Source organism: Gavia stellata, chromosome 30 (assembly GCF_030936135.1).
Source record: "Gavia stellata isolate bGavSte3 chromosome 30, bGavSte3.hap2, whole genome shotgun sequence".
NCBI lineage: Eukaryota > Metazoa > Chordata > Aves > Gaviiformes > Gaviidae > Gavia > Gavia stellata.
The window spans coordinates 7607864-7634437 of record NC_082623.1 but is presented as its reverse complement, the minus strand read 5'-3'; the positions used below and the strand labels follow the sequence as shown (position 1 = coordinate 7634437).

The window sequence follows — 26574 nt, the reverse complement described above, 5'->3', positions numbered from 1 at the left end:
CCCCAGCCCGCCCGCCGGCGCCCCCTGGCGGCGGCGCCCCCCCTGGCAGCCCTTGACCACGGCGCGCCACCTGAGCGGCGCTCGGGCTCCGGCCCGCGCCTGCGCACGTGCGGCGGGAGCGCCGCGGCCGGAAGCGGCGGCGGCGTGCGCGGGCGGCGTTCGCGGCCCGCGGGCTCGTGTCTGTCCGCGCCCGGCGGCGGCGAGGGGCGGGCGTCGCCGGTGCGGAGTTGTGCCGCCGGGCATGGGGCCGCCGCGGAGGTGAGGAGTGCTGCTCGCCTCTGCCCGCCATGACCTGCACCATCGAGAAGATCCTTACGGACGCGAAGACGCTGCTGGAGCGGTTGAAGGAGCACGACACCGCCGCCGAGTCGCTCATCGACCAGTCCGCCGTGCTGCACCAGCGTGTGGCCGCCATGAGGGAGGCAGGCGCGGCCTGGGCCGAGAAGGTGAGGGCGGGCGGCGCGCGGCGGGCGGGCGGGCGGGCGGCGGGGCGGCGGGACCGACAGCCGTGTCTCAGCAGGGCCAGGGCGCCGCGGCGGAGCGGGCCGACGCGACTCGGCTGCGGCCGCACGTGCTCCTGTCCCAGGAGAACACGCAGATCCGAGACCTGCAGCGGGAGAACAGGGGTGAGCCTGCCCGCCGCGGGGGGGGGCGGGCGGGTGGCACCCCGGAGCGCGGCGGGGCCCGGGGGGTGCTGGCGGAGCGTGTTTGGGGACCCCGGGGGCCGCGTTGGGGGGTGCGCCGGGGGGCCGGGGGCGGGCCGGGGCAGTGTGCTGGGGGAGGCTGCGCGGCCCGGGCGGGAGGGGGCTTGGCGAGCGGACCGGGCAGTGCCGCTGTCTGCTCTCTGTCGGCGGAGCTGGATGCCTCGGCGCGGAAGTGGCGGCCGGCGTCAGGCTGGCGCCTTGGCTACCCGGGGGGTCCGGACAGCCCCGGGCCGGGGTGGGGTAGCACGAATCGAACGAGCAGCTGGTGCTGCCTTACCTCGGGGCATCTGCTACCGCTGCTGTGATCAATTGCTTGTAGTGTGTGGCAACGACATACTGTGTTTTGCAGAGCTATGGATCTCCCTGGAGGAGCACCAAGATGCGCTAGAGCTTATCATGAGCAAATACAGAAAGCAGATGTTACAGCTTTTGCAAGGGAGAAAAGGTGAAGATGCAAAGCCAGTCTTGAAAGTTCATCAGGCTAATTCCTTGGTAAGGTGGGATGGGGACAGAGGAGGGCTCAAGACCCCTCTTCTCTGTCTCTTGCTTGCTTTCCTACAACCTTTGTTTCCATTCATGGAACATCTCTGCTCCAGAATATGTTTTCTGAAACTCTTGTTTCTCTTTGCTGGTACTTTATTCCTTTTACAGCACACAGGTTGTAACAGTTATCACAGAGGACACTGAAAAGCGTAACCCTTTCACGGTCCAGGTGAAGGCTTGTTCTTTATGCACTAGGTGGTAAATTCCCTGGGTTAAGCTTAACGCACGTGATTCTCTACAGTAAAATCAAAGACATCAGAGTTGTTATTGTTCCTGTTCAGTAATTGTAACAAAGGCAGAAGAACCTCCTAAATCTCTTGTGAGCTGCAGCATGTTTAATTCTTAAGAAATCATCACTCCCAAATGTTTTTAAATCCAGATACTCTGTGCAACGGCCTAAAAGTGTCCTTTCGTCCATGTTGGGTGCAGTGACTTCAGAACTCTTAAGGTGTGGCTACTGATAACTGCTGCATGTTTTGCATTTGGGTTTCTAGTAACAATATAATAACATCAAATCTCTATTTAAGGCTTATGAATTAAGTTAGGCATTTGTTAAAGTGCATTTTTATGTGGTTAGAGAACAGCAACCTGGTTCAACCTAGTGACATCTCATATCTTGTGGGTTTTTTAATTGAAATTGGAGCCAGCCTAACTCTTTTCACATATATCTTTGCACTGATATGTGGCAACTCATTAGTTCTCTGTTTTGTGTTGCTTAGGTCCTCTGAAGTTAAGTAATGCAGCAATGTCTTGCTTCCAGTGCTTGCTTAGGTGCATGAATTGCTCTGTTTTTCAAGACTTAACATTTGAACAAAACTTTTAACATTATTCTCTGGCATTGCTTCTGCTCCATTTTAATGGCATGGAAATGCAAAGCTGAAGAGACTCTGGAGGAACCTTTGATGGAATGTAGCTAAACTATCTCAATGCCTAGGCAAAATCTTCTGTACCTCAGGTTAAGTCCATGAGTTTTTTTCTACCCACCACGTGGAGAATGGTAACAGCCTTTTAATATCTTTTAAAGAGCTATATTCTTATTATAACCATCTTTCTGTTTAGAAAAGAACATAATCCTTTCTCCCAGATTAAGTTATCTCAGTCTTTCTTGTTCTTCCAGCTCTGTTCTAGATGCTCTAATTTGTTTACATCTTTTCTTAATAATGGAATTCAAAACTGAATTCTCTGCTCTGGTGATACATTTGTCTTCCAGAGGCAGTGGAATAACTACTGAGACTTAGAGAAGAGAAACTCCGCCGTATAACATCATCTGATATTCCCCAAAGTGCTTATATTTTTATGTTATGTTAAAATGCTTCAAAAGCTTCCAAATTCTTGTCTTGCTACTTCTTGCCAATTACTGACATTTTTGTGTTTGCATGTTTGCGTTCCTCCTTAAATAATCTATTTTGAAATGGAATGCTTCAGACAGGAACTGTTGCTACATTACATGTTGGAATTTTTCAGTGTTCATTATATGTGCATTTCTGAGCTTCAACAAAATGCATCTTCCAAAGGATTAGAGCTGTATCTATACAGATTCTGTAAAAACTGTCTCAGGAGGCTCTGGTCTCATTTATTTTAGTTTCCTTGCTTGGCTTCCTTCTGAGATGAGGCTGTTTTCTTCACGCTGTTACTTAGTCTTGAAATCTCGTTTGCTTTTATATTCAGCGTTCTTATAAATTCAGAGTCAGGCTTTTGTAATAAAGCAATATAAAATTTGCTGCATACTAATCATATTCACATGAACCTGAATCTGTTGTCTCAGTCCTTGTCACACTTGACATTATTTCCATCTTAGTAAGTAAGGGTGCCTTATCTTGCTGACTGATGTAATTCTATTCACTGTTCCATTGATGAGTCGTGATAACGGACAATAAGGTACATGTTTTCATCTTTAAATATTATGCAAGATAGAAAGGATTGCAAGTTGCAAGAAAAGGGTTAAAATTCAAAACAGGAAAATAATCCAAAATCAAGAAAATGGAAAAAGTATTTGATTTAGAAGGGATAAATTATTACTGCTGCTTTTGCCTGAACATATTGAATATATTACTTTTATGTCTTTCAGGAAATTGAAAGTCAAATAGACAGAATATGTGAGATGGGAGAGGTGATGAGAAAAGCTATTCAAGTTGATGATGTTCAGTTCTTTAAAGTTCAGGAGAAACTAGCTCAGTTGGAGGTAAGAACAGATACAATTGCTAGGGATAGATCAAGGTTTGGGACTCTAGACATACTCTGGACTTCCTATGTATGTGTGAAGGATTTATAACAATCAAAAATTTGGGGGTGGGGTCAGGAAATGCAGAACATGATCTGTTTATTTTCAAGTTCTTGATGTTTGTATTATATATATGAAGCCAGATGCAAAAGATAAGCTTCAAATGATGCGGTTCCCTTCTTGCTAGCACTGTATTAATGCTTATGTTACAAAATCAGCGCTTTATTTATCTGTGAAGGAGTAGGGCTACTTAAAGATTACTGTCCTTTCATTGTGAATTAGCTCATTTCTATTATAGTCCTTTAAGTGTCAATTAGCTCATCTCTATTTCAGCAAAAATATTGATTTTGCAGCTTGAAAACAAAGAGCTGCGTGAACTATTGTCAATCAGCAAAGAATCTTTTGAGGTGGGGAGAGAAGATCTGCCTGACTGTGAAGCTTAGGTCACAAAATAACCTTATCTCCAAATCTTGACTTCAGAGACTATTATGAAACTACCCTACAAGGATGGGTTTTGATTTGTTCTTCAAGGTGTTTCCTTGTATGTTTGTTTTATCTTTCAAAATGTGTGGGCTGTTTTCTCTGCATTTTTCTGAAATTACATACTCTTGATGGCAAAGGCTTGCATTGCTGCTCCGTGTTAGTAATACAGAAGCTTAACAATGAAGTATTTATGATGTGTACTCCCTTGTGATAGTTTATTTCCTCTCCTGTTTGTTATTTTTATGATCTTTAGTTAATAATTCCAACTGTGCAGATGGCACTTAAATCCACCTTGTCAGTAGCCAGAGAACATAATACAAGTTGTAATTATTTTATTTGATAGAAGGAATAAGAGATTATTCAAAAACTACATTGTAAATGGTAGGTACACATTTTATGCTGCCTGCCCAAAGCAGACACGCAGAGCTTTTGTTTTGCTTTGAAGAGTTAACACTCAGTATTTGGCTGGGTTAACATTGTTACTTGGACAACTGCTTAGAAGCAGATCAAGAGAACAGCAGATAGCCATTAGAGCACTTTAAGTAGTAAGCCATGTAAGGAGCATACTTTACCTTGGTTTAGGGGTGAAAATCAGTGTGGATGACCCTTTCTGACACCTGTGCATTTTTGAAGGACATTTCGTGTCTGACTGATTTATTTTTACGGGTAGACCTGTTCCAGCTTTACCAGTGCTCCAAGGTATGTGGATCCTGGCTAGCTCTGATCTGAAGGTGGTGCACTCAAACCCTGCACAGAACACAGCACTTTCAGATCAAAGCTCTTTGGCCTCCCGCCACTTTGGACTTCAGGAAGAGCGAGCTGAGGTCTGCCTCAAAACTAAACCAAAACCAACCATGTAGATACGTTTTTAGTATTACATCACAGGTAAGTCTAGTGACAGATGTAACATAGTTATTGCAGAATCCTATATTGACCGAAATTAGAGTTGCAGTGTTGGAGGAATTTATCAATATTGTGGTATTTTTAATGACATTTTTATATAAAGATTTTTGTCTTTCTTACCTGTGATCAAAGAGTAATCCTCCAAGAACAGTAAACATCTCCTTTCCAATATTAGTTTAAATTTTTATGCCATTTTTCCCCAAGTGATAATTTTGATAGATGTAGAAGGTGATTTACGTTCCTGTCCTTATTAAGAGACATTTTCTTGCAACCATTTGGAATATCCAGCAAGACTGTTTGGTAGATCTAAGGGATTTCTGTACAGGATTATTCTTGTATACAATCCTTTTCTATTAGAAATTGTTTAAGAGGGAATAAAAAACCCCAATGAGTGGTATTTTCTCGAGTGTATTCTGTTTTGTGAGTCCTGGGGATAATTCAGTCTGTTCTGGATGTACCCAAGCCTTTTGCACATCCTCTTAATTCTTACCTTGCCTGGTTGAAATACTACAATGACCAGAAATGTTGCATTTTATCTCTTTTAAATTAACATAATCTGAAATGCTGGTGATAATGCATTTTTACCTTCATTGTCTTAGTGTAGGTTAACATTCTTCCAATTGGCCAGTTGCTGTGCAGCCTGAAAAAAATGGGAACTAAATAGCAGTTGCTTTGAGTAATGAGTTGACTATTAATTACTAGTGGGCCATAATTAGGAGGGGAAGCTTAAATATGTTCCATTTGCCACTGTCCTATTCTGGATCTGTCAGTACGGAATCGGTGACTGTAAATGTCTGACGGTAAGATTCCTACGGGCCGCCGGGCATTTTCAGCAGCAGTTGCTCAGCTCGTGTTGGAAACGGAACTCGAGCCTCAGGACGGGGACTTCTGCTCTGCCTGTCCTTGGAATCCCGACACAAAGCGTCTCCCTCTGTTGCTTCAACTCGGTGTGACTTAACTGAGAGCAACGCTGCCCTCCCTGCCGACAGGCTCTGCCTTCCCTGCATCGCGGCTGCGGCTCCCGGGAGCACGGGGCCTGCCCGCGCGCCGCCCGGCAGAGCTGCCCTTACCCTGCGCCCTCAGCCGCCCCTGGGGCCGCGCTCAGCGCTCTTGCGGCGCACCCCGCGGGCCGTGCGCGGCCGGGACGGGGGCTGTGCCCACACGGCCACGGTGCGGCCGCGATCCTGCCTCGTCTTCCCACGCCCTCGCGCCTCGCGGGGCAGGGCCCACGCGGCAGCTGCGGCTCCTCAGGCGGGGAGAGGCGCAGCCGCCCGCCCAAGAACCGCCGCGCGCGCCCGCGCCACGGGCCGGTTGCCCGGCGCGCATGCGCATCATGCGGGCACTGGGCTCCTCTCGGCGCAGGCGCGGCTCCACCCCGGCGCTCTCGCGAGAGGCCGGGATTTATTCCTACGTGCTGTGCCGTGCTGCTCATGGCGGCGCTGGAGCGGGGGCGCTGAGCTGTTGGGGTGAGTACGGTTCGCGACAGGCTTTGGCGGCTCCCGTTGCTGCCCAGGCGGCGCCCGGGCAACTGAGGGGATACCGGGGCCCCTGAGAGTAGCCGAGAGAGGTAGAGGGCACCTCTGGAGCCGCCTCCCGTTTATCTCCTGTCGCAGCGGGGTAGCGGTGCCTGGAACCTCCCCTCGGCTGCGCGGAGTGCGGTGGCCGGGGAGGGGAGGGCGGACGCCTGCCTGGTAGGCCGCCGCTCCCGGGGATGGAGTACCGGTGGCCGCGGGTTGCTGGGCCGTGGCGGCGTGCGCACTACGCTTCCCGGCGTCCTGCGGGCAGACGCCCTGCCGCCGGGGCTCCTGGGGGCTGGCGTTCCCCCCGACTGCGTAGGCGGGGCCGCAGCGGTGCTGGAACTCGCTTTCCCGGCGCGCTGCGCGGCCCAGTGGGCTGCGGGGCTTGTTGGGGCCTGCAGGCCGTCAGGCGGCGGGCGGGCCGGGGGCGGTGCCGAGCGGACTACGGGTCCCGGCAGGCCCCGGGCGGGGCCTCGGCGCTGGGACTCCTGGGGACGGGCTGGCGCGGCCGCCGTGGAGGGGCGGCGGCGGACCGCGGCTCCCGGCGTGCTGCGCGCGCAGCCCCACCCGGCGCGGAGAGTAGGCCCCCATCCCTTTGTGTGTGGGGGAGCGGCCGCCATCGCCCCCCTTTGTGTGCGGGGAGGGCGGTGGGGCGGCCACTCCCTCCGCCGTGCCCGCCCTTCCCCTGGGCCGGGAGGCGGCGGCGCCCGGCGCGGCCCCTTTCCGGCCTTTGCGCTGTCATAGCGTAGGCCGCGGTCGGCGTGCTGGCCGCCTCCCGCACGCGGCAGCCCCCGCTCGGCGCGCTGCTGGCTGGGGCTCCTGGCACCGCCCCTCGGCGGGGCCGGCGGCTTCGCTCCGCGGCCACCATCTTGCTGCAGCGCAGCGAACAGGGCCGCCGGCAGCGCCGCGCTGGGCGCTCGAGGCTCGCCGTGCCGCAGGCCCCTCCTGAAGGCCTGCGACGAGTCTCCATCCGTCTGGGTCCAGTTTTCTGTTCTCTGGATTAATAGCAAGCACAGGGCTCTTCCCCAAACTCCAAGCCGTTAAAAGAAAACGGATTTTTGGTTTTATGATTATTTTAAAAAATTGGTTCTATACGTACACATGCCTTTACAGATGTAACTCCCCCCCCCCCCCCCCCCGATGAATTTTTTTTGATGTAAAAGTGACCTCGCTAATCAAGTGAGTGTTAGCTGATCTCATCACTGTCATATATTGGTTGGGGTGCTCAAGAGCTGGTGTTCAGTAGTACTGCTTTCCGACACTCATCTGAAGATACATGGAATAGCTTTGTCTCTAGGTATCATCTAATAGCTGTGTTGTGCATGCATACTGAAAACAGAAAGTTTTATCTCTATTAAACTTGATCTTAGCCGTGGCTGTTTCTAGAAGCGCATGTTCTAATCCAGTGAAATAGGTGTTCTTGCAGTTACCTGTCTGTGAAGAAAATGGTAAACACAACAGTGTTTGTAATCTGGCAGGTTCTGCCGTTGGGCTCTGTAGATGGTTTCTAGCTGTGAACAGCTTTATGTGACTTACTGTCATTTAGCAAAATCTGCACCTGAAAGACTTCAAGACCAGGACTCGTACAGCTCTTCCCTGTCTTTGCATTAATCCTTTCAGCTGTAAATATACAAATGCAGAACCCAGTGTGACTTGGGGGCTGGGCAGCTGCTTAGGGTGTTTACCATTTGGAGGAGTATTTATAGTAGCTGAATTAAAAAGTAAAGAATTTGAGGCACACACACAGTAAGATTTTTTTCTTTTTTACTTGAGTTATTCTTGTTTGACAACCCCATTATTTTTTTTAATAACTTAAGTGTAGTAAATCAGTCTTGTTATCAGATCGAACGGGCTTTTAAAGGAAAAGCTTATGCCTTATACCATAACCTGACAAAATTAGCTTTAGTCATCTTTGGGCAGAAGAGCTGTTTTGATTATTCTATGAAAATGTAATATATTCTATGTCCAGAAAAATTAGAAATGTAATATACAAGTTACAGCTCTACTAGAGCTCTGATAACACTAATCTAATTAGATAAGAGAGAAGTACATGAATAAGAAAACTCTTAAGTGTCTCTGCGCAGTTCTTCTGATACAACGTATGCCTGTTTCATTTCTCCTGCACTTGGTTGGGGGGATGCTCATTTGAGATCTGAAATGCTGTCCAAAAAATAATACTATCCTGAAAGAGATTGTGGTAATGGTTGCCTGAACCTGGTATGGAGGTATGTGAAAAGTCTAGTGATCCTGTTATTTTTGCAATAGCTTTGTGTCTTCTGATTTATATTTTTTCATAATTGAATCTTTCACTGGAGACTTTTCACACCAGGAACTGGTTTGTACTGCCCTGATCTGGTTTCTTATTTAGTCTCATTCATGTATGTGTAATGGTCTGACAAGAAAACTTACTTTAGCCAAAAGTTTTTCAGAGTGGTAACTAAAGGAAGATCCTTCATCTGGAGGAGAGGTCATTGAAATACAGACTTCTGTGAAAACTGGGTGATGAGTTTGCATACAGCCATTGTGTGCTTTTGCGGCTTAGAGTCCTTATTTGTAATTGCTGGCTGCAGTCGGCATTTTCACTGTGATGAGAGTTAAATGTCTTTGCATTGATGTTTCAGTCACTTAAGTTGACTCCTTCCAGTTCACTAAAGGGAATTCAGAGCTCAATGTAAATTGTGAAATTCGCTTTCCCACTACAGTGGAGAAACAGGTTTTGTCCGTATTTTTGCTCATTTGGTGTGGGACTTCTGGAACAACTTGGGAAAGAGTTGTGCTCTGATGCTTCATACCTTTAGATTACTGCATAACATACTAGTTTATCCATAGATTTATAGTTGTGTTGTTTCTTAGCAGCTTCTGTCCACAAAAATCTCCTCCCCTTTTTTTCCCTATATCTACTGAGTAAGCAACAAACGCAAATCAAAACTTGATTATATTTCTTTTCAAAAAAAGCTTCTGTTTCGATAAGGTTTCAGTTTTATGTGGTAGGTGGCAGTTTGTCTAAACCACTTTCTTAGGAAAACACAAAGCGCTACTGGAAAACTTTAGGAGAGAATTCTTACCTAGTTACTGTTGCAGAGAGGCTTTTCTGTTATGTTATCTGCAAATATTATCTATATGTGATCAAGATTTTGCAAACACTGTTTTAAGAAGTCCAGAGAATGGCTCTGCAGTTATTTTACATGCTATGCCAGGGTGCATATGGTCTGTGTAGAACAGGCATTACAGCATCTGTACATGTAATTGAAAATTTTGTTTATTTTTATCCAAAGCTAAAGGTGTTTCAGGTATTGCTAGCCCTTGACTTACCTTTTGGAACAAAAATGATCAGGAAATTCTATTTCCCCACACACATACACCCTATTGCTACTCTGAAGGTCTGTGCAAGCACTTATTATGAGACAGCACCCATATAAAGTTATTGAGAGGAGGACTGAGACTTTCATTAAGCTGCTGCTATTGAAGTTGCTGTTTTAATTGTACAAACTGGGACCTTCCCTGAAATGTCTAACTGCATCTGAAGAGTTTATAATTGGAAATACCATACCACTGGCTTAGAGGTAGAATTTCTTGGAAAACAACACTGAAAATGGGAATGCCAAATATATCTCTAAAGCAGTCTTTCTGAGCATGGATCAAACCTACAATATTAGGTAGAGGAAATGCACCTGTTTGTCGGAACACCTAGGACTGATGTATAATTTCTTTTAAAGTGATACTAAGTGTGTGTCTTTTTCCTTTCTCCAGTATGAAGTGGAACAGAACAGAATTTACCACCTGAAACTGCTGCTTCAAGTTCAGATCAGGAAAAGAATATACCGCATCATAACAACAACTCAAGACCAAAGAAGAGGAAACTTACACTGAAGATACAAGGCTTGATCTGAAACAAGAAGTTTGTGCCTACTCAACAGCTTCAAAAGAGCACGTCCCAACGCTGCTAGTAGTCTTTGTTTTCTCCAGTGCTGTAGTGAAACTGCCCAGGGCAGCAGCACTTGTATTCTCTATTAACTTGATAGATCACGTTCTCTTGATATCTTTTTTCTTTCTCTCTTTCTTTCTCTCTCTCTCTCTCTTTCTTTTTTTTTTTTTAATAATAGCAGTCTTCATCCTTGGAAACTTGTGCTGAAACAGAAGAATCGGCTAATACTACTGAAAGTGCAATATTTGAATATCACTGCGAGGTTGGTGCATGTGTTATATAAAGAGTTACATATCTTTCTAAACTTAATAGGAAACAAGTTGTCAAAAGAAGGGTGTGGGTTATGTTAGGGTTTTTTTAGTAGTTGTTTCTGTTATATTGGTTTAGTAGTAGTATGGCGAATAAATAGTACCTGCAATATGGTTCTATTTAACAATACTTATAACCTTAGAGAGCTGGTTATTAATGTTTCTCTCTTCTAGTAATGGTAGTGTTGTGGTTCCAATCCCTTTTTTTCAAATAACTTCTTTTTAGTTTTCTTTAAATCTTACTGCACAGGTTTTTTTTCCTTCCTCTGAGTACTTCTATTGGTGGGGTTCATAGTTATTATTCTTGTAAACTGACAGGTCAGCTGTGTTAAAAATCAGCTGTTGAGGGTGAACTGTTGGCAGTGGACAGCACAGTCAGGTAGTCATCGTGGTCCTGTATTAACCATTGTATTGTAGTTCCAAGCAAATCTTTTTTGTATGTTAATGGGTTGTAGCCTATTACTGGAAGTTTCTTAAAGTTTTATGACAATACTCCCGGTGATGCATAAAATGGATGTTGTGTTTGATTTTTGTTATGCTCTGTTACAACATTATGTTTGAACAGGTGTAGGAATATGACAAGCATCTGGAAGGACTGCCGATATTGTCATGTATCTTCCTCTCTTCAGCAAATTTTAGTGCCACCCTGAGGAGCGTGTCTTTGAACTTAAGTTATCAGGCTTTAGATGATTGATGATGATTTCTTTGTGCTATACTACTAATATTCCTTTAAACTCAAACTGTTCAAATGGTATCATGCAGTGGTAGTCTTTGAACAAGAGATTACAGTAGCGTGGTTTTCTGATCCTAAGATAGGCTATTCTGAACTTGATTTTTAGGTAGATTTTTGTCATTTTCTGTATCTGATGTACCTTTAGTAGTAGCCTGTTACTTAATGTCTGTGGCAGGGGTGTATGTGTGTTTGAGTACTTACCTTGTATCAGAGATGTGAAGTGGCCATTTTGTAAGTGACTCACAAAAAGCATTTGTCGCATTGATTTGAGCTTTCAGAATGGGTTAATGGTCTTGCCTATTATTCTTCTGGGAAAAGGTATAATAATATATCATTTTTCCCTTCCCCCAGCCACCCTACTTGCAGGACCAATTTATTTTTGAAAAGTATTTCAAACGCTAGGATGGCTTAAAATCAAACACTTCAGCTGTTGCCTTCCCACAAGGGCATCTTCTTGTGTATGTAATGTCCTTGGGGTTGCCTTCCTCAAAAGATGCACGTTCATACATTGGAGTGATGCTCTTTGATCGCTTTGAAACTGATTTCCAAACAGCATAATAAGACATGCTGTGACTGTACCTTTTAATATGTTGAGTAACTCAAGGTCTGTATTAGAGGAAGAAGCATGACCATATTACAAGTTGCTCAGATGTCTTTTATCTCCACTAAACATATTGCTGACTAATTTTGAATCTCATCTGCTTGATGCAATAAGAAAGCAGAGAACAGATACAGTCTCATTCTGTTTCCAAAATAAATACTCTGGAAACTGCAGCAAATAAAACCCTCCAATATTGTATTTTACGATGCGTATTGACTGTTAGGGGAGGGGTTGCCTCAGTAGTCTAGCTTGAATTCAAGTGTTTGGTGAGGTATGATATGTTTCATCTGACTTAATTGCTAACCTGCAAACAGAAATGACTTGCTTTAAAAATGAGACTTGTACATCAAAAAGCCAATGAGTTAGTAAAGGGACTTGTGAATATTTCAAGATTGAGTCTGTGCCCTGAAAAGTCACCTGTCCCCATTGCCCCCCGCCCCCCCCCCCAAAAAAAAAAGCTTTTCATGGATGTAACTTAATTTTAACATTTTTAGTTTAATGCTGTTTTCAAGTTTTCTCAATCTTTCTAGCACTTGAGCTCCTATGCCACAGAAATGTTAGTTTAATTCTGGGTATTCATTCCATAACTGTGCAAAAATGCTTACATACTTAAAACCATTTTTTTAGTATGAAAGACTTAGCAGACATGTGAACCTAATTCTCTTGGTACATAACTGTTGCATTTTCCTAATTACCTGTTTAATTTGGAGGAGCAGATACTTTAGATATTTCCAGGCTCTGATGTGAAATAGTGAATGTGGGAGTACTTTGGGGTATAATACTTAAGAAAGTCAGAAGTTTGTTTTGGTCTAAGCAAGCTTTGTTTCAGTGTTGTATTTCTGGCCTATTTTATAAATATGTTGCCTGTCTAAATTTTAAAGATTATTGTTTTACAAAAGCTTTACTATTTTGATGTTCTTACTCTATTTTAAAAATGGTTAGAATTTGCTTGTTACAATAACTTCCACAAGCTTTTTGTGTTTGTTAATTCTCTTACGTGGGCATGGAGAAAGGAAACTTATTTTAAGTAGAGTGGTTTTTGTGTATTTTTTTCCCCCACGCTTTCTCTTAAACAGATGAGCTTTGATCCAAACCTGCTCCACAACAATGGACACAACGGGTACCCCAATGGTACTTCGGCAGCGCTGCGTGAGACTGGGGTTATAGAAAAACTGCTGACCTCTTATGGATTCATTCAGTGTTCGGAACGGCAAGCTAGATTGTTCTTCCACTGTTCACAGTATAATGGCAACTTACAGGAGCTCAAAGTAGGAGGTAATTGGGCAACTTTCAGAGCTTCTTGACTGAGTGAAGACCAGTCTCTTTCACTTGCCATAGGAAATCCTTTTATCTTGTGGCATGAACAGATGGATGCTGTTGCTTCTGATGGGCTAAAAAGACAATTGAATTAATAATCTACCACTCCGGATGAGAGACCTTTACAGCACTTAAGCTTTTTGCAGCTTGTATTAATACAATTTTGGCCATTCTGGAAAAGGTGTGGTGTTGTGTCAGACTTGTATAACTGAGATGGAAGCAAGTGCTTAGAGTGTGGAAGAACATACCTCACATACTTGGTGTTTCTTTTTTTAAAATTAGTTTGAAGATGGCCGATTGTTTCCCAGGATGGGGAAACTGCTACTTCATGCTACTAATTAGTGTGGCAGTGAAGTTTCTGATCTGTTTAATGGCATATGTTATGTTGTCTGAACTTCAGTGTGAAGCCTGCTGTATAGTGAGTGGGGCAGGGGGAGGGAGTTATTGAGGGGCAAGCCATTACAATAGAATAGTTCATTAGCAACAGGAGTGAATAAGCAGAAAAATCAGATAAATATTTGCAAATAGTGTCCTTCCTTGGTAACAGAAGCACCTGAGTTTTACTTTGTTGTGTTTGGCTACAAGCAGTGAATTATCAAGTGTAACCATTTAGTGATGTGAAAAAACCCAAACAAAATTCTGTGACACCATTATCATGTTTGATTGTCTTGTAGATGATGTTGAGTTTGAAGTGTCTTCTGATCGCCGAACTGGAAAACCCATTGCTATTAAATTGGTGAAGATAAAACCAGAAATATTACCTGAAGAACGAATAAATGGACAAGTTAGTGCCTGTTTTCTATACACATATAATTTCCATCCTTTACTCCAGTACAGAAGACTAGATTCATTTAACGTGCATATTAAGTATGTACAGTGTTCTGTTACACTGAAATTCAGAGGTTCAGTTTGAGCTCTTAGCGCCATAAAGTTCTTAGAATCAACAGGTGTTTTGTAAGATTGAAACTTTGCAACAGGCATTCCCTGTTGAGTTACACTAGAAGTGCATCCCTGAGTGTATAGTAGAGGATACTGAGATTCATTTTGTATTCAACAATGCTGCTCCTGAAATGACTAGCAATGGATTTTTTTTTTTTTTTTTTTTTTTTTTTTTTTACTGGTAGGTTGTGTGTGCTGTTCCTCACAATTTAGAGAGTAAATCTCCAGCTGCCCCGGGTCAGAGTCCCACAGGGAGTGTATGCTACGAACGTAATGGGGTAAAGCTTACGTATTTTGCTTGAACTCTTCACTGATCCATCACTGTGGTCTATGAGCAAAAAAAAAAAGACAATTTAATGTAAACAATTGACACTGCTAAGAACTGTAGTTCTTGGCCAAAAAAAAAAGGCATGCTTTGGTAATTACTACAAAGAGAAATGTTAATTTGACTGCTTGCTTGCTTATATCTATGGAGAACTTTATATAGAGCCAAATAGTTATTGTTCTCTTATAAAACTTAATGAAGCTGGATTATGTAATGTTCATGTATTCTTATCTTGAACTTCTAAAGTTTAGAAATTTACATTTAAAGATGGCCAAGTACAAACCTTTCAACTTAAGTTGTTACAGACTCATCAAAACAGCACGATGGAAAAAAGAATGCTTTTGCATGCCATGTTTGACCATTTTTTATTTTCTCACTAAATTAATTTCTTTAATAGCAGATACTGTTATTAAACAAAACTGTGTTAATACCTATTTGAAACAACTATTCTGCAAATAGACTAATATTAGTCAATGTTAATTTACAGGAAGTATTTTATCTGACTTACACCCCAGAGGATGTTGAAGGAAATGTACAGCTGGAAACAGGAGATAAAATAAACTTTGTAATTGATACAAATAAACAGTAAGTTGGTATTGCTTTTCTGTCTTCATAATTTATTTTAGTAGTCAGGCAGCAATTCATGCCTGTTCCAAAAACTGAAATGACATTATGAAATAAATTTTAATTTTTGCTCCAGTTTTGAGTTGTTTCAGGTTTGCTCTGTTTACTTTTTTCCCCTCTAGTACTGGTGCTGTAAGTGCTCGTAACATTATGCTATTAAAAAAGAAACAAGCCCGCTGTCAAGGAGTAGTCTGTGCCATGAAAGTAAGTGATGATTTAGCTTTAAAGTTTCATGTGGAAATGAAATGCTGTTCTGAAAAGTGGTGTTATAAGTAATATATTTAGGGCATTAAGAGCTATTAACAGTTTGGAGCTGTGGGTGTGAACTGGGTGAAACGGTTTAAACAGCTAATCTTTGATACTAATACTCTTAATGAAGGAAGTCCCATTTATTTCCATTTATGTATTTCTTGCGGTAGTCTGTTAGCTGTGTGCACTCATAAGTCTGCTATACTGGTATGTCATAGTCTTTCATTGTGTTTGATAGAACCTGTAAAATTTTGTCGTGGTATGTTAAAAGAACAGGCAATTTATTAAACACTTTGTTCTGTTCTTAGGAAGCCTTTGGATTTATTGAGAGGGGTGATGTCGTGAAGGAGATATTCTTTCACTATAGTGAATTTAAAGGTGACCTAGAAGCCTTACAGCCTGGTGATGATGTGGAGTTTACAATCAAAGACAGAAACGTAAGACGAAATCCAGTAAAAACTGAAGACAAGATCCTAGGGCATAACTGGACAGCTGTCTGTTTTCTCAAATTCACTTTTAAAAAGAAGGCGGGGGAGGAGGTTAATTGGAAAATGTCTGCTACCTTAGCTATTCTCTATGGGTATTTGACTGATTTTGTGCTTTCAGGGTAAAGAAGTTGCAACAGATGTTAGACTGCTGCCTCAAGGAACTGTCATTTTTGAAGATATCAGCATTGAACATTTTGAAGGAACTGTAACCAAAGTAATTCCAAAAGTACCCAGCAAAAACCAGGTGAATTTCAGTATTTACTTAAGTTTATGTGAAAGGTTGTATTGATTGTATTGAATACCAGTCAAACAGTAAAAATGTTCCCCTTTCCCTGTAACAGTCTGCTGCATAAACATTGCGTCAGAATAAAGGAGTAAGCTTGTACTTAACCTGTAGCAACCATTGATAGCAGTCACAGTATGCAATTTTTCTAAAGGTTATGAAGAGCAAGAAGAATTAGGGTAGTGGTATATTGGGGAGTATGTGTTTTCTTTAATGTTTCAAATACTTCCCATTGAATTTTGTGGGTTTAGAAGGTATCTTTAAGGCAAAAGCATAGGGAAAAAGGGAGAAAATATTTGCTGGAATAACCCTGATCTATGGATTCCTGTGAGCATTAACAGTTAATGAGGTTTTTGACAGAGAGATAACTTGACCTTTAATGTTTGGCTTTGAGGAAAGTGTATATGAGCACTTCCCTTAAGGTTTTAGGTGAGTCTGCATTGTTTTGGGAAGGTTTGGGGTGGTGTTTTTTTTGTGTTTTGAACACTTAATAAGAAAGACACCGCCTTTTAGAAGTGTTCTAAGTATGGTTATAAATTTAATTCTTGAAATAGTCTTAATTTCTTTGCAATACATGATTGGTGCTTAAAAAAAAAAAAAACAAGAAAACCCCAACCAACAACAAAAACTACCTAGCATTTGGCTATGGAGAGTAAATTACAAATTAGGAGTGGTAGAAATGAAGCATAGTGGTCTGACTCCAGCAGGCATTTAGTGTCATCCATACTTCTGTTAGCATTAGTATTTCTGCCAACTATTCTGTCTGCAGTTACACTGAGTCTTGTAGGTGATCTAACTTTCTGTTGGGTTTTCTGTCTGCTAGAGTGATCCATTACCTGGCCGCATCAAAGTTGACTTTGTGATTCCTAAAGAACTTCCATTTGGAGACAAAGATACAAAATCCAAGGTGACCTTGCTGGAAAGTGATCACGTTCGATTCAATATTTCAACAGACAGACGTGACAAACTGGAACGAGCCACCAATATTGAGGTTCTCCCCAATACTTTCCAGTTTACTAATGAAACTAGGGAAATGGCAAGTATCTATTTTAAGTTTCAATTCTTGAGGCAAAATGAAAGTAAAACATGGGGGGGGTTGTCTTAAACAATAACAATATAAAAATCAGTAGTGTCTTCCATTGCCTTTTCTGAAATCCAATCCTCAGATGTACACTTCAAACCAAGTGCTTAAATGTTAGAAAATTCAGAATTAATGCTGTGCATCTTTCCTTTAAAAGAATAAAAACTTAACTACTGAGCAAATGAAATCATACTAGAAAATTGGACCTTAATTGGCCCTCTTGGGTTGGATTGCTAGCTGGTTATAGCAGACAGAGAAGTAATGCAACCTTGAACTATTAGTTTAAAAATTCACATACTTGAGTCTAAATAGGTAACTACTCATATTCTTCAGGAAAACTGGAAGAACCTGGGGCTACTCTGGTTCAGGTAGTGAAAAGTCTTAAGATTCAGAGGAGGTACTGTGTGCAGCTTTTGGATTTCACGTTTTTTGGCCAATCTCTCTATGTCTGAGGGTCCAGCAGAAGGATAGTAAAGAGCTGTGTTCTATCACATCCAAAAAACCTCTTTGTGGATTACAGGGACTAAGATGGATCTGCTAATCAGTATTAAAGAATATCTTTCATTCCTGTAATTTGGAATGTTGGTTCTGTTCCAACTAGACTGTAAGTTTGCCTTCCTTTTCAACTGGAGTCCAGTTATATGCTATCACATTAGTATGCTGTGAATTAGGGACCCTTTGCGTAAAGAAAAACACTGAACTTTGACTTCAGCCTCTCAGTTTTTTGCATTCTATCCTATAGACTTCTTTTATTTCCACTCTGGCTAGATATATTTGCCTGCCTGAATTGAGCTGTCATTGAGGTGACAAGTATTGGCTGTTTCTAGAATGGTTAGCTGATATTCCTGAGCTTGTGAAAGCTATATAAGAGAAGAATGTTTCCTAAAGGTGGAACGTATTTTTGCATTGTCATTCAAATCCTATAAGCCTTCCCTGAGACTTGCTAAAGGCTCTGTAGTAACTGGGTTGAACTGAATATGTTCATGAATTCTGTTGTGCTTAATACGTCTGACATGATCTGGTACTAATTCTTCCTAACTTGAGTAATGAACTCTTTCAGCACCTTTTTTTTTAAAAAAAAAAAGCTCCATAAACAGAGGTCAGGGTGAGAGATGGATTTTTTTTGACAGTTGATGGGGCACAGTATATTCTGTTTATCAGTCAGCATTCCATTTCTAGTGGTTACCAGGAAGGCCAGTGAAATACTATGTAACATGCTTACCATAATATTCACACACAGATATGATAATCTTTAATTCTTTGTAATAAAGCTTTTTAATTTCTTCATTTGTGTCTGGAAATCTGATGGGTTTTCTCTTAAAACCAGTGGTTGGAGGGAAGTTTATTTCGTTTATATAGGTTCTTGTATGTTTTGTGTGTGTTTGTGTATTTATTATATACTTGTATAGATGATGCATGTATTTGTAGTGTTACTGATTGTGTTCTCTGTATAGTAGTAATGTCAGGTTCTTTAACTGTAGTCCTTCTTGTTAACAGCTTAAATTAATCTTTTTCCACTTCATAAGAAATTGAGAAACTAGGTAAGCACGACTTGTTTGCATTTGAGGTTGACTATAGCCATTAGCACTACAGTTTGCAAGGAAGCATACTGCATAAACCAAGAAGTGTTTTCATAGGATTCAGGCCTTGTGTTCAGATTATTACAAAATCCACAGGTAGATGTGGAGTACCTGCAGACAGATGTCACCTAGTAATAGTGAAACTGTAATTGTCCATTTGACTATTCTCAGGGTGTGATTGCAGCAATGAGAGATGGCTTTGGCTTCATTAAATGTGTGGACCGGGATGCTCGCATGTTCTTTCACTTCAGTGAAATTATGGATGGAAATCAACTCCATATTTCTGATGAAGTAGAGTTTACTGTCGTTCCTGTAAGTGAGATTAATACTTTAATGAAATCTTAGTTTTTAAAGAAATTATGTGCAGTTGGTCTAAAACCTGATCGATCTTGTTTTTCAGGATATGTTGTCTGCCCAAAGAAATCATGCTATAAGGATTAAAAAACTTCCAAAGGGCACGGTTTCTTTCCACACCCAATCAGATCACCGTTTTGTGGGCACTATAGACAAAGAAGCCACTCCAGCCAAAGCCACTAGCCCAAATAAAGGCAAAGAAAAGGTAATGCTGCTCTTCTACTTGTGAAGTACCTGCTCTGTGTTCCTGGCTTTGGAGACTGAGGCTGCTTCCTTAAAATCTGTAATTCAACTTTTTGAAGCACTGTTTATCCTGTATAAATGTGAACTACATTGAATGGTGGTAATACTTTCTTTCCTTTAAAAATACTGTCTAATATAATTTAAAGCTTCTTACTCAGAGTTTATTGCTTTGTTGTGTTTTTCACCAGTTACTGAGCAGTTACTGTAAAACCACTGTGGCTCAAATGAGCAGTGCTTGAATTGTATGTAGTAAACTTGTTTGCTTACAAATAAGAGACCTATTGCTGAATTCTGATGTCTTGTTTTTAGGAAGCTGAGGATGGAATAATTGTTTATGATGACTGTGGAGTAAAACTGACCATTCCTTACCAGGCCAAGGATGTGGAAGGATCTGCTAATCCCCAGATAGGAGATAAGGCAATATAACTAAGTATACCATTGGGGAATGTTTTTCTGTGCATTGTGAGATGTGAGCTTCTCTTTGCCGTGTTACTGGATTTGTTCTCCCTCTCAGAACAAATAAAGGACAAGGCATCTGCATAATGTCACGCATTTCTTTTCGTCCTAGGTTTGAGTGGCTTAATCTTCTGTATAACTGGGAAAAATATCGTAAAACCTGGTGATACATGTATGAAAAAAGTGGTTTAGTATGTAAATGATGCTTTTTAAACAATGAATTCTAATCATTAAGACAGTGGAATCCACTTGTGAGTAATCAAGAGGGAATTAGCATAAAGACTTTGAGGTGAATGTTGAAGTGTGAGAACATACCCTTATGAGCAAATTAGCCTGAGAGACAATGCAAAGGGAGAAAGCTTGGAGATCTGGAAGAGCAGCCTAAAAACTGTCTGTTCAGAAGCCATGCTAGGAAGGCACTGATTACTGTTTTTAAAAACCTGAAGCAAGTGAGCGAAGCTAGGTGCATGCTCATTGTGGGCTACTGGTGATAAGTATAGTGAAAGGAGGCGAATCACATGAACGGGAAGATTCTCATATTTAATCGGTAAAAGAAGCTGAGTGCTAGAGGATGCCTTGCCTTGTGGATGTCACTGGTGCGACTGCTACTCTTTGGAATGTTGTAAATGTCAATGACTGACAGATGTTTCTCGGAGAGTAGTGGCTAGAAAATCACTTTCCTGGAGAGCCTAGATATTGGTTAAAGCTACACAGCTTTGAAATGAGTTGTTCAGGTTTTGGGGGTTTTTTGTGGTGGTGGTGGTGGTCGTGGTTTGTTTGGGTTTTTTCTATCTAGTATTGATACGCTCATCTTCAACAGGTTGAGTTCAGTGTTTGTGAAGTGAAGAGAACTGGTCTGCAAACAGCTGTTTCTGTCAGAATGCTAGGACGCAATTACAGCTCTAAGAGGCTTTTGGGATATGTGGCAGCCCTGAAAGATAACTTTGGATTTATTGAAACAGCCAACCATGATAAGGAGATCTTTTTCCACTACAGGTGAATGACAGTTTTATTGTTATTGGGGGGTGGGTGCGGACACAGAGTTTGGTAGGGTTGACTGTTAAACCCATCTGGACTTCACACATACATATATATACACACACACACTTAGGTGTCTCAAGTTCCATTTATTATCTCTGCTGGACTAGTTCAGGCTTTTCTGTTTGTCAGCAATCTTGGTGTTCTATGCCTCTGAATCCCAGGCCAAGAAATACAGTTACATTGTATATTTGAAATGCTTCGCTTTCTCAGGTGAGGATTTCTTGAAAATGTGAGTTGCTGAGCTAGTTAAATGGTTTCTAATCAACTTATGTAAATGTTGGATGAGCATCACTGTTGTCATGTAACTAAAGGAAAATTGTACATAATTCTGTTCCTGTAGTGAATACTGTGGTGATATTGATAGCCTGGAACTTGGAGACACTGTTGAATACAGCTTGTCAAAAGGCAAAGGAAACAAAGTTAGTGCAGAAAAGGTGAACAAAACACATGCAGGTAAGAGTGTACCTGGTATTTTCTGCTTACAAGGCTCTTGGCAGGTGCTAATGGATGAAGTTCGTTAATAACCTATTTATAGTTGGAGCTTAGACCAAAAGAACGATACTTAATGTGATGGTCATTAGTTTCCTGAAAGCTGTTGCCTGTGTTTCCAGAGAACAGACAAGTGCAGACCAACAGTCCTGCAGACAGTAGCAACTCTTTGGACCTTTACTGTACTCTGTCCTCTTCAACTGGAGAGTTATAAGGAGAGATCTAGTTGCAGAACTAGCCAAACTAGTAATTGCACTAGTTGTGCTGTACCTCACAGAAGGAGAATTGCAGGAGGAATGCACATGGGGGTATTAAGGACTTGGGGGCAAATACCGCATACTTACAGATTATGGAATGATTGAAGTGAGCGTGGAATAGGAACGCAGTGGAAAAGAAGTAAAATACTTTGATTTGTTTTTCAAGTTCTATGGCCTCCAGTTTCATGAGAAACTAATATTTTTCTACTTCCATGTTTGAACTGTCAGTGTGGTCTTGATTAGAAAAGCTATTACTACTTATTCCTGTGTTAAAACTGGAACAGCTTTACTGGGTGATAGAGTGCACTGCCTTAGGTGTCTTACAGTGTAAACTATTGGCCTCTGGTCAATCTGAATCACTTATTAATTCTTTTTAAATAAAGTATGACTAGAATATCCTGTTCTTGCACTGTCTGTTTCCTTTCAGTGAATGGTATCACTGAAGAAGCTGACCCAACTGTTTATTCTGGTAAAGTAATTCGTCCTTTAAGGAGTGTAGATCCCACACAAACTGAATACCAGGGCATGATTGAAGTCATGGAGGATGGTAAGATTTGTTGCTTTTAAATTATAAGTATCCCTTTCACAAATGAACAAGAAGCGTAGTAGTTTAATAAACTGTAAATAGAGGTGTCGAGGATTACATTCACACTACAGACTGTATTCATACTACTAAGCTGACAGTAAAAGTATCATTTCTAATATTGGAAATAAATTCTAAATGCCCTCAGGTAGGAAAGGATGCCTCTCAATTCTGTCTTGTACTTTTTCCTCTTCTAGGTGAGATGAAAGGAGAGGTCTATCCGTTTGGAATTGTTGGAATGGCAAACAAAGGTGACTGTCTGCAAAAGGGAGAGACAGTAAAGTTTCAGCTCTGTGTTCTTGGTCAAAATGGGCAGACAATGGCTGTTAACATCACACCATTTCGCAGAGCCACAGTGGAATGTGTGAAAGATCAGGTGAGTGAGCGCTGCTATGAAGACAAGATGCATGTTAATAGGAAATAACTGCTTGACTTAGAATAGAGCAGATGAGAACCGACTTTAGCACTTGAATCCAGGAAGCTTGTTGTGCACAAATGGATTGCTTTGTACTCTGATTCTAGGGAAGTAGGTTTGTGTGTAACCCAAGTACTGGTTTATGCAAGTCTGTGTAATGTGACTTAAGTAGAGGTGAACTCAGTACTTGGCTTGGTGCTGATACATCGGTACTGCTGGGCAGCAGTTCCTGGTGTGGTTGATTCTGAAGACCTGTTTTTGAGATGTCCTAGAAATTGATCTAACTAGTTTCTGCTGAACAGGGCATTAAAAAAAAAGTGTTTAAAAAACGAAACAAAACTGTGCATACTCTGCTTCTAGAAGAAGCTTCTTCACAGCATTAAGCAGTCAATAATTACAGTTCACCTGAAATGCGAAGGCTGATCATTGCCCTAGTTAGTTGCATTTCAGAATGATTAGAAAATTAAGTGCTGTGAATGCTTTCTATTTTTATGGATATTCTGCAGCGCTAAGCTCTAGTCATTTATGGAGATGCTAGATGAGTTTTGCTGGTTTATACATGAGTGGCACAGTAAATGGAAGTAACTAACTTCTTATACCAGTGACAGACCAAAAAATGGAGTGGTTTCTGCTGTGTAACTTTTAAGGTGGAGTCTTAGGCAAGAACATGCAGCAGTGCTCTTCTCAGCTTAATGCAACTGCCAGGACTTTGGCAGTTTTCAGAACCTGTTCTATAGACTTTGGGGTTTAAATGTGACTTTATAAACCCAAGAAGAGTGCCTAGACTTCCAGAAGTAGTGTTTCCAGACAGAATGTTCTGTTCGGTATAGAAATTGCATTTCCACTTCCATTAGGCACTTCAGAGGTTTTTTCCTAAAAGTAGTTAAACTGCAATAACAAGTAAGTCATTGCATCTGTTTGGATCAAGAGGAAAGAAATAACCTTGTGATGTGTTGGTTTTCAGTTTGGTTTCATTAACTATGAAGTGGGTGACAGCAAAAAGCTCTTCTTCCATGTTAAAGAAGTTCAGGATGGTGTGGAGCTACAGGCTGGGGATGAAGTGGAGTTCTCGGTAATCCTGAACCAGCGCACAGGAAAATGCAGTGCCTGTAATGTGTGGCGTGTCTGGTGAGGATTTGGAATTGAAGTGATTTAATCTGGCACGGTCTGCATCACAGCAGTGGAGTGCGTGCTGCTTCTAAACTGGGCTAGCTGTTCCTAGAATGGGAGCTCTGAATTACATCTGGCTTCAGTGAGAGCCTCTCACCTGAGAACTGCCAGCACTTGTAGGGTGTCCAGTACAGTGCAGCAGCAGAACTCTCAGCTTTTCTTAATTACAGATAGCTTGTTCTTTTTCTAAATCTATTCTTAAGACGCTCCCCCCATAGCAGGAACTTGGATACAGCCTTGTAAGTAGAAATTAATGAATTATAAGAAAACTGATGATATTCCTATGTAGTTGCTGACCTCTGGCCAGCGTAGTACATAGTGCTTCCACCCGTTTCCTGAAGAGCAACTTTCATTTTTAAATAGAAAAACAATGTTGTTAGGCACTTGTTTCTTTTTGGCATGTCATTTCTTAAGGGTGATAGGTATTTTTTTACTTTTGAACTACTTACAGATTTTGAAGAAAACTGCACAATTTGGATTTTGCTTAAGCTTGAGATAGCTTCCTGTTGCTGTAGAAGTGATAACATTTAATTTTTTCTCTCAGAATTCTATTCTCGTCATCTTCAGAGATGTTAATGCTATGCCGTTACATACTGGCAACTCATAAGCCTTTTATTCTTCCAGTTAAAGGGAACAGAATCGTAGGAAATACTACTTGTGTGCATGAGAGTAAATGCAACACCTTTACTCACTAAAGAATACCCTATGAGAATACTGTTTTGAGCTACTGCTGTTTGAGTTCTGTGTTTAAAGTAACCGTTTTGAGGCAGACATACATGGTGTCATCCAGAAGGTCCACTTTCACACGAGACAGATTGTGCTAATGGCTTAATGGGGAAAGTGACTATAAATTGGGTAGCTTACACCATCTCTGGGAAGTCATCAGTGCTCTGTATGGTTGACTCTGTTACAGTGAAGGCGCTAAGGCTGTTGCTGCTCCACGTCCTGATAGACTTGTTAATCGTTTAAAGAGCATTAATCTGGATGATGCCAATGCTCCTCGTCTAACAGTTCTTCGTCAGCCTAGGGGACCGGATAACTCAAAGGTACGCCAAGATAAAAGGTTAGATTGCAGAAGAACTGCAGTTCGTGTTTTAACTTAGATAACAGAACACTGCTTCCTCTGTTAGAAGCCTAAACTGTTTGAAACATGGTGTCTGCTTTCATTCCATAGTGAACTAGTTACCTGCCATGTGAGATTATTTTTATGTGAAGTCAGGGGCACTATTCCCTGTGTCAGTAATGTATGCTGTGGTTTCATAAGAGCACACAGTGTAGAAGCAACCAATTGCTTGTTGTGTTCTAGCCCGTAACGGCTATCTTAATTTGTTTTTTCTTTTATAAACCTCCTGCTCCCCTTCTCAGAAAGTGAAATCCCTTTATCTAAACTTGGCTTTCCCATAAGGTTCTGCCACCGCTTGATAAGCAGAAAGAGTAAAGTGCCTGAAATCTGTGAAGTATCTAGGACTATAAAGAGCAACCTCAGAACCTGTTTTGTTACTGTCTTTGTTTCTAAAGACAAATGTGGCTAACTAGAAATGTGCTGATGCTGTACTTGGTTGGAAGAGAACAGGTTTGCTTTAAAGCATGATGCTGGAGCTAAAAGTCTGTTTTGTTTTCCTTGCAGGGATTTGGTGCAGAGAGGAAGATCCGTCAAGCTGGTGTTATAGACTGATCCACAAAACCCATACCCGATGTATGACTGAGTGGTGGGGGCTGGTGAAGGGTACTGAATATCTCCCTATTCATCCCTTCCTCCAAATTCTAAGAAGCTATTACACCAGTTTTAACACCTTCTCATGTTATGTTTAAAATAAATTTATGAAACCATTTTAAAATTATGCACAGTTGCATTCTGGAGAACTTAAGGTGGCGCCTTATAGTATCACATTTTAGAAGCTTGTTTTGAATGGTGCATTTAACGCAACTGGTAACTGCAAATCTACATTGCCTATGTGAGTAAACATTATAGACAGTTCTACTCTGGTAGACCTTATGGAATTCTGCACTACAATTATCTATGCTTTATCTTTGTTATTTTGGCCAAGGTATTACTATGCCTTAGTGCTCAATTGCATTATGTCTTTCCTTCCGACTGGAAGTGGAAGACTCACTTCAGCTCACTCTGCTCAAATTCTGAGGACCATATGAGGGTGGAGTAAGTTCAGCTTTATAGAAAATCTGTATGAACATTCAGATAACTTAAGCTGATGGCCAAATGTTACAATGTTTTCATATTTCATTTAACTTGAGTCCTTTAGCCAGCAAAGTTGTTAGAGCTCAATGAAAGTCTCTTTCTGGGGTAGACTTATTTTTGTAGCGTTCTGAAACACATGCAGTGCAGAATTTCATAAGGCTGAGGTGTGCCATCAGTGTGGTAATTTAAATATATTTAAAACAATGCACAAATCTGCTGCTGCTTAGAACACTGCAGCTTCTAAACCCAGTTTCTTTTTCTGATTTAAATTTAAAAAGAAAGAAGTTGTGCCTGAAGTGAATACTTTTTTTTTTCTTTTTTGCAGCCGGCACCCATTGTACTGTAAAAGAATAAATACTTAGGCTTTCCATAGCTGTATTGAGACTTTCATCAAGGTGAAATAGTTGATGTCTGTGTGCTTCCCCCCCCCCCCCCGCCCCCTCCCTCCATTTCCCCAGTCACACTTTATCAAGCAAGAAAACTGAATGATTGGTCTAAGTATTACTTTAACCAAAAAGATCAGGAGTTACTTTCTTTGAATAGAG

General features: G+C 41.6%; 2 protein-coding genes across 6 annotated transcripts; both read left to right on the top strand.

Annotated features, from left to right (window-relative positions):
* The first annotated feature begins 229 nt into the window (after window positions 1-229).
* Window positions 230-5251, top strand: SIKE1 (suppressor of IKBKE 1). 2 transcript variants are annotated; one of them, XM_059831138.1, is made up of 5 exons: window positions 230-446; window positions 521-626; window positions 1054-1196; window positions 3316-3429; window positions 3822-5251. In XM_059831138.1, the coding sequence occupies exons 1-5, from the start codon at window positions 288-290 to the stop codon at window positions 3909-3911; spliced, it is 612 nt and encodes a 203-aa protein (XP_059687121.1). In that variant the 5' UTR covers window positions 230-287; the 3' UTR covers window positions 3912-5251. The 2 variants fall into 2 exon arrangements, with proteins under 2 accessions (XP_059687121.1, XP_059687120.1); XM_059831137.1 differs by having other exon boundaries at window positions 230-452; window positions 518-626.
* Window positions 5252-6273: 1022 nt separating this feature from the next.
* Window positions 6274-26449, top strand: CSDE1 (cold shock domain containing E1). Of its 4 annotated transcripts, XM_059831098.1 has the most exons (21): window positions 6274-6320; window positions 10122-10317; window positions 10475-10558; window positions 13015-13213; window positions 13930-14039; window positions 14380-14472; window positions 15007-15104; window positions 15266-15347; window positions 15701-15829; window positions 15999-16124; window positions 16987-17199; window positions 18996-19136; window positions 19225-19383; window positions 19731-19838; window positions 20698-20873; window positions 21259-21371; window positions 22092-22211; window positions 22445-22623; window positions 23627-23790; window positions 24746-24878; window positions 25460-26449. In XM_059831098.1, the coding sequence occupies exons 4-21, from the start codon at window positions 13015-13017 to the stop codon at window positions 25505-25507; spliced, it is 2391 nt and encodes a 796-aa protein (XP_059687081.1). In that variant the 5' UTR covers window positions 6274-6320; window positions 10122-10317; window positions 10475-10558; the 3' UTR covers window positions 25508-26449. The 4 variants fall into 4 exon arrangements, with proteins under 4 accessions (XP_059687081.1, XP_059687080.1, XP_059687082.1 ...); XM_059831097.1 differs by having other exon boundaries at window positions 10122-10558; XM_059831099.1 differs by lacking the exon at window positions 6274-6320 and having other exon boundaries at window positions 10219-10317; window positions 10478-10558.
* The last annotated feature ends 125 nt before the right edge of the window (window positions 26450-26574 follow it).

Bases quoted from the DNA above. Each gene is read 5' to 3' on its own strand.
- SIKE1 (XM_059831137.1), top strand. From the start codon at position 288: ATGACCTGCACCATCGAGAAGATCCTTACGGACGCGAAGACGCTGCTG. The intron at 453-517 runs GCGGGCGGCGCG...GCCGTGTCTCAG, and splicing joins CCTGGGCCGAGAAGGTGAGG to CAGGGCCAGGGCGCCGCGGC. The intron at 3,430-3,821 runs GTAAGAACAGAT...TTGATTTTGCAG, and splicing joins AGAAACTAGCTCAGTTGGAG to CTTGAAAACAAAGAGCTGCG.
- CSDE1 (XM_059831098.1), top strand. From the start codon at position 13,015: ATGAGCTTTGATCCAAACCTGCTCCACAACAATGGACACAACGGGTAC. The intron at 14,040-14,379 runs GTTAGTGCCTGT...TTTTACTGGTAG, and splicing joins AAGAACGAATAAATGGACAA to GTTGTGTGTGCTGTTCCTCA. The intron at 24,879-25,459 runs GTACGCCAAGAT...TTTTCCTTGCAG, and splicing joins GGGGACCGGATAACTCAAAG to GGATTTGGTGCAGAGAGGAA.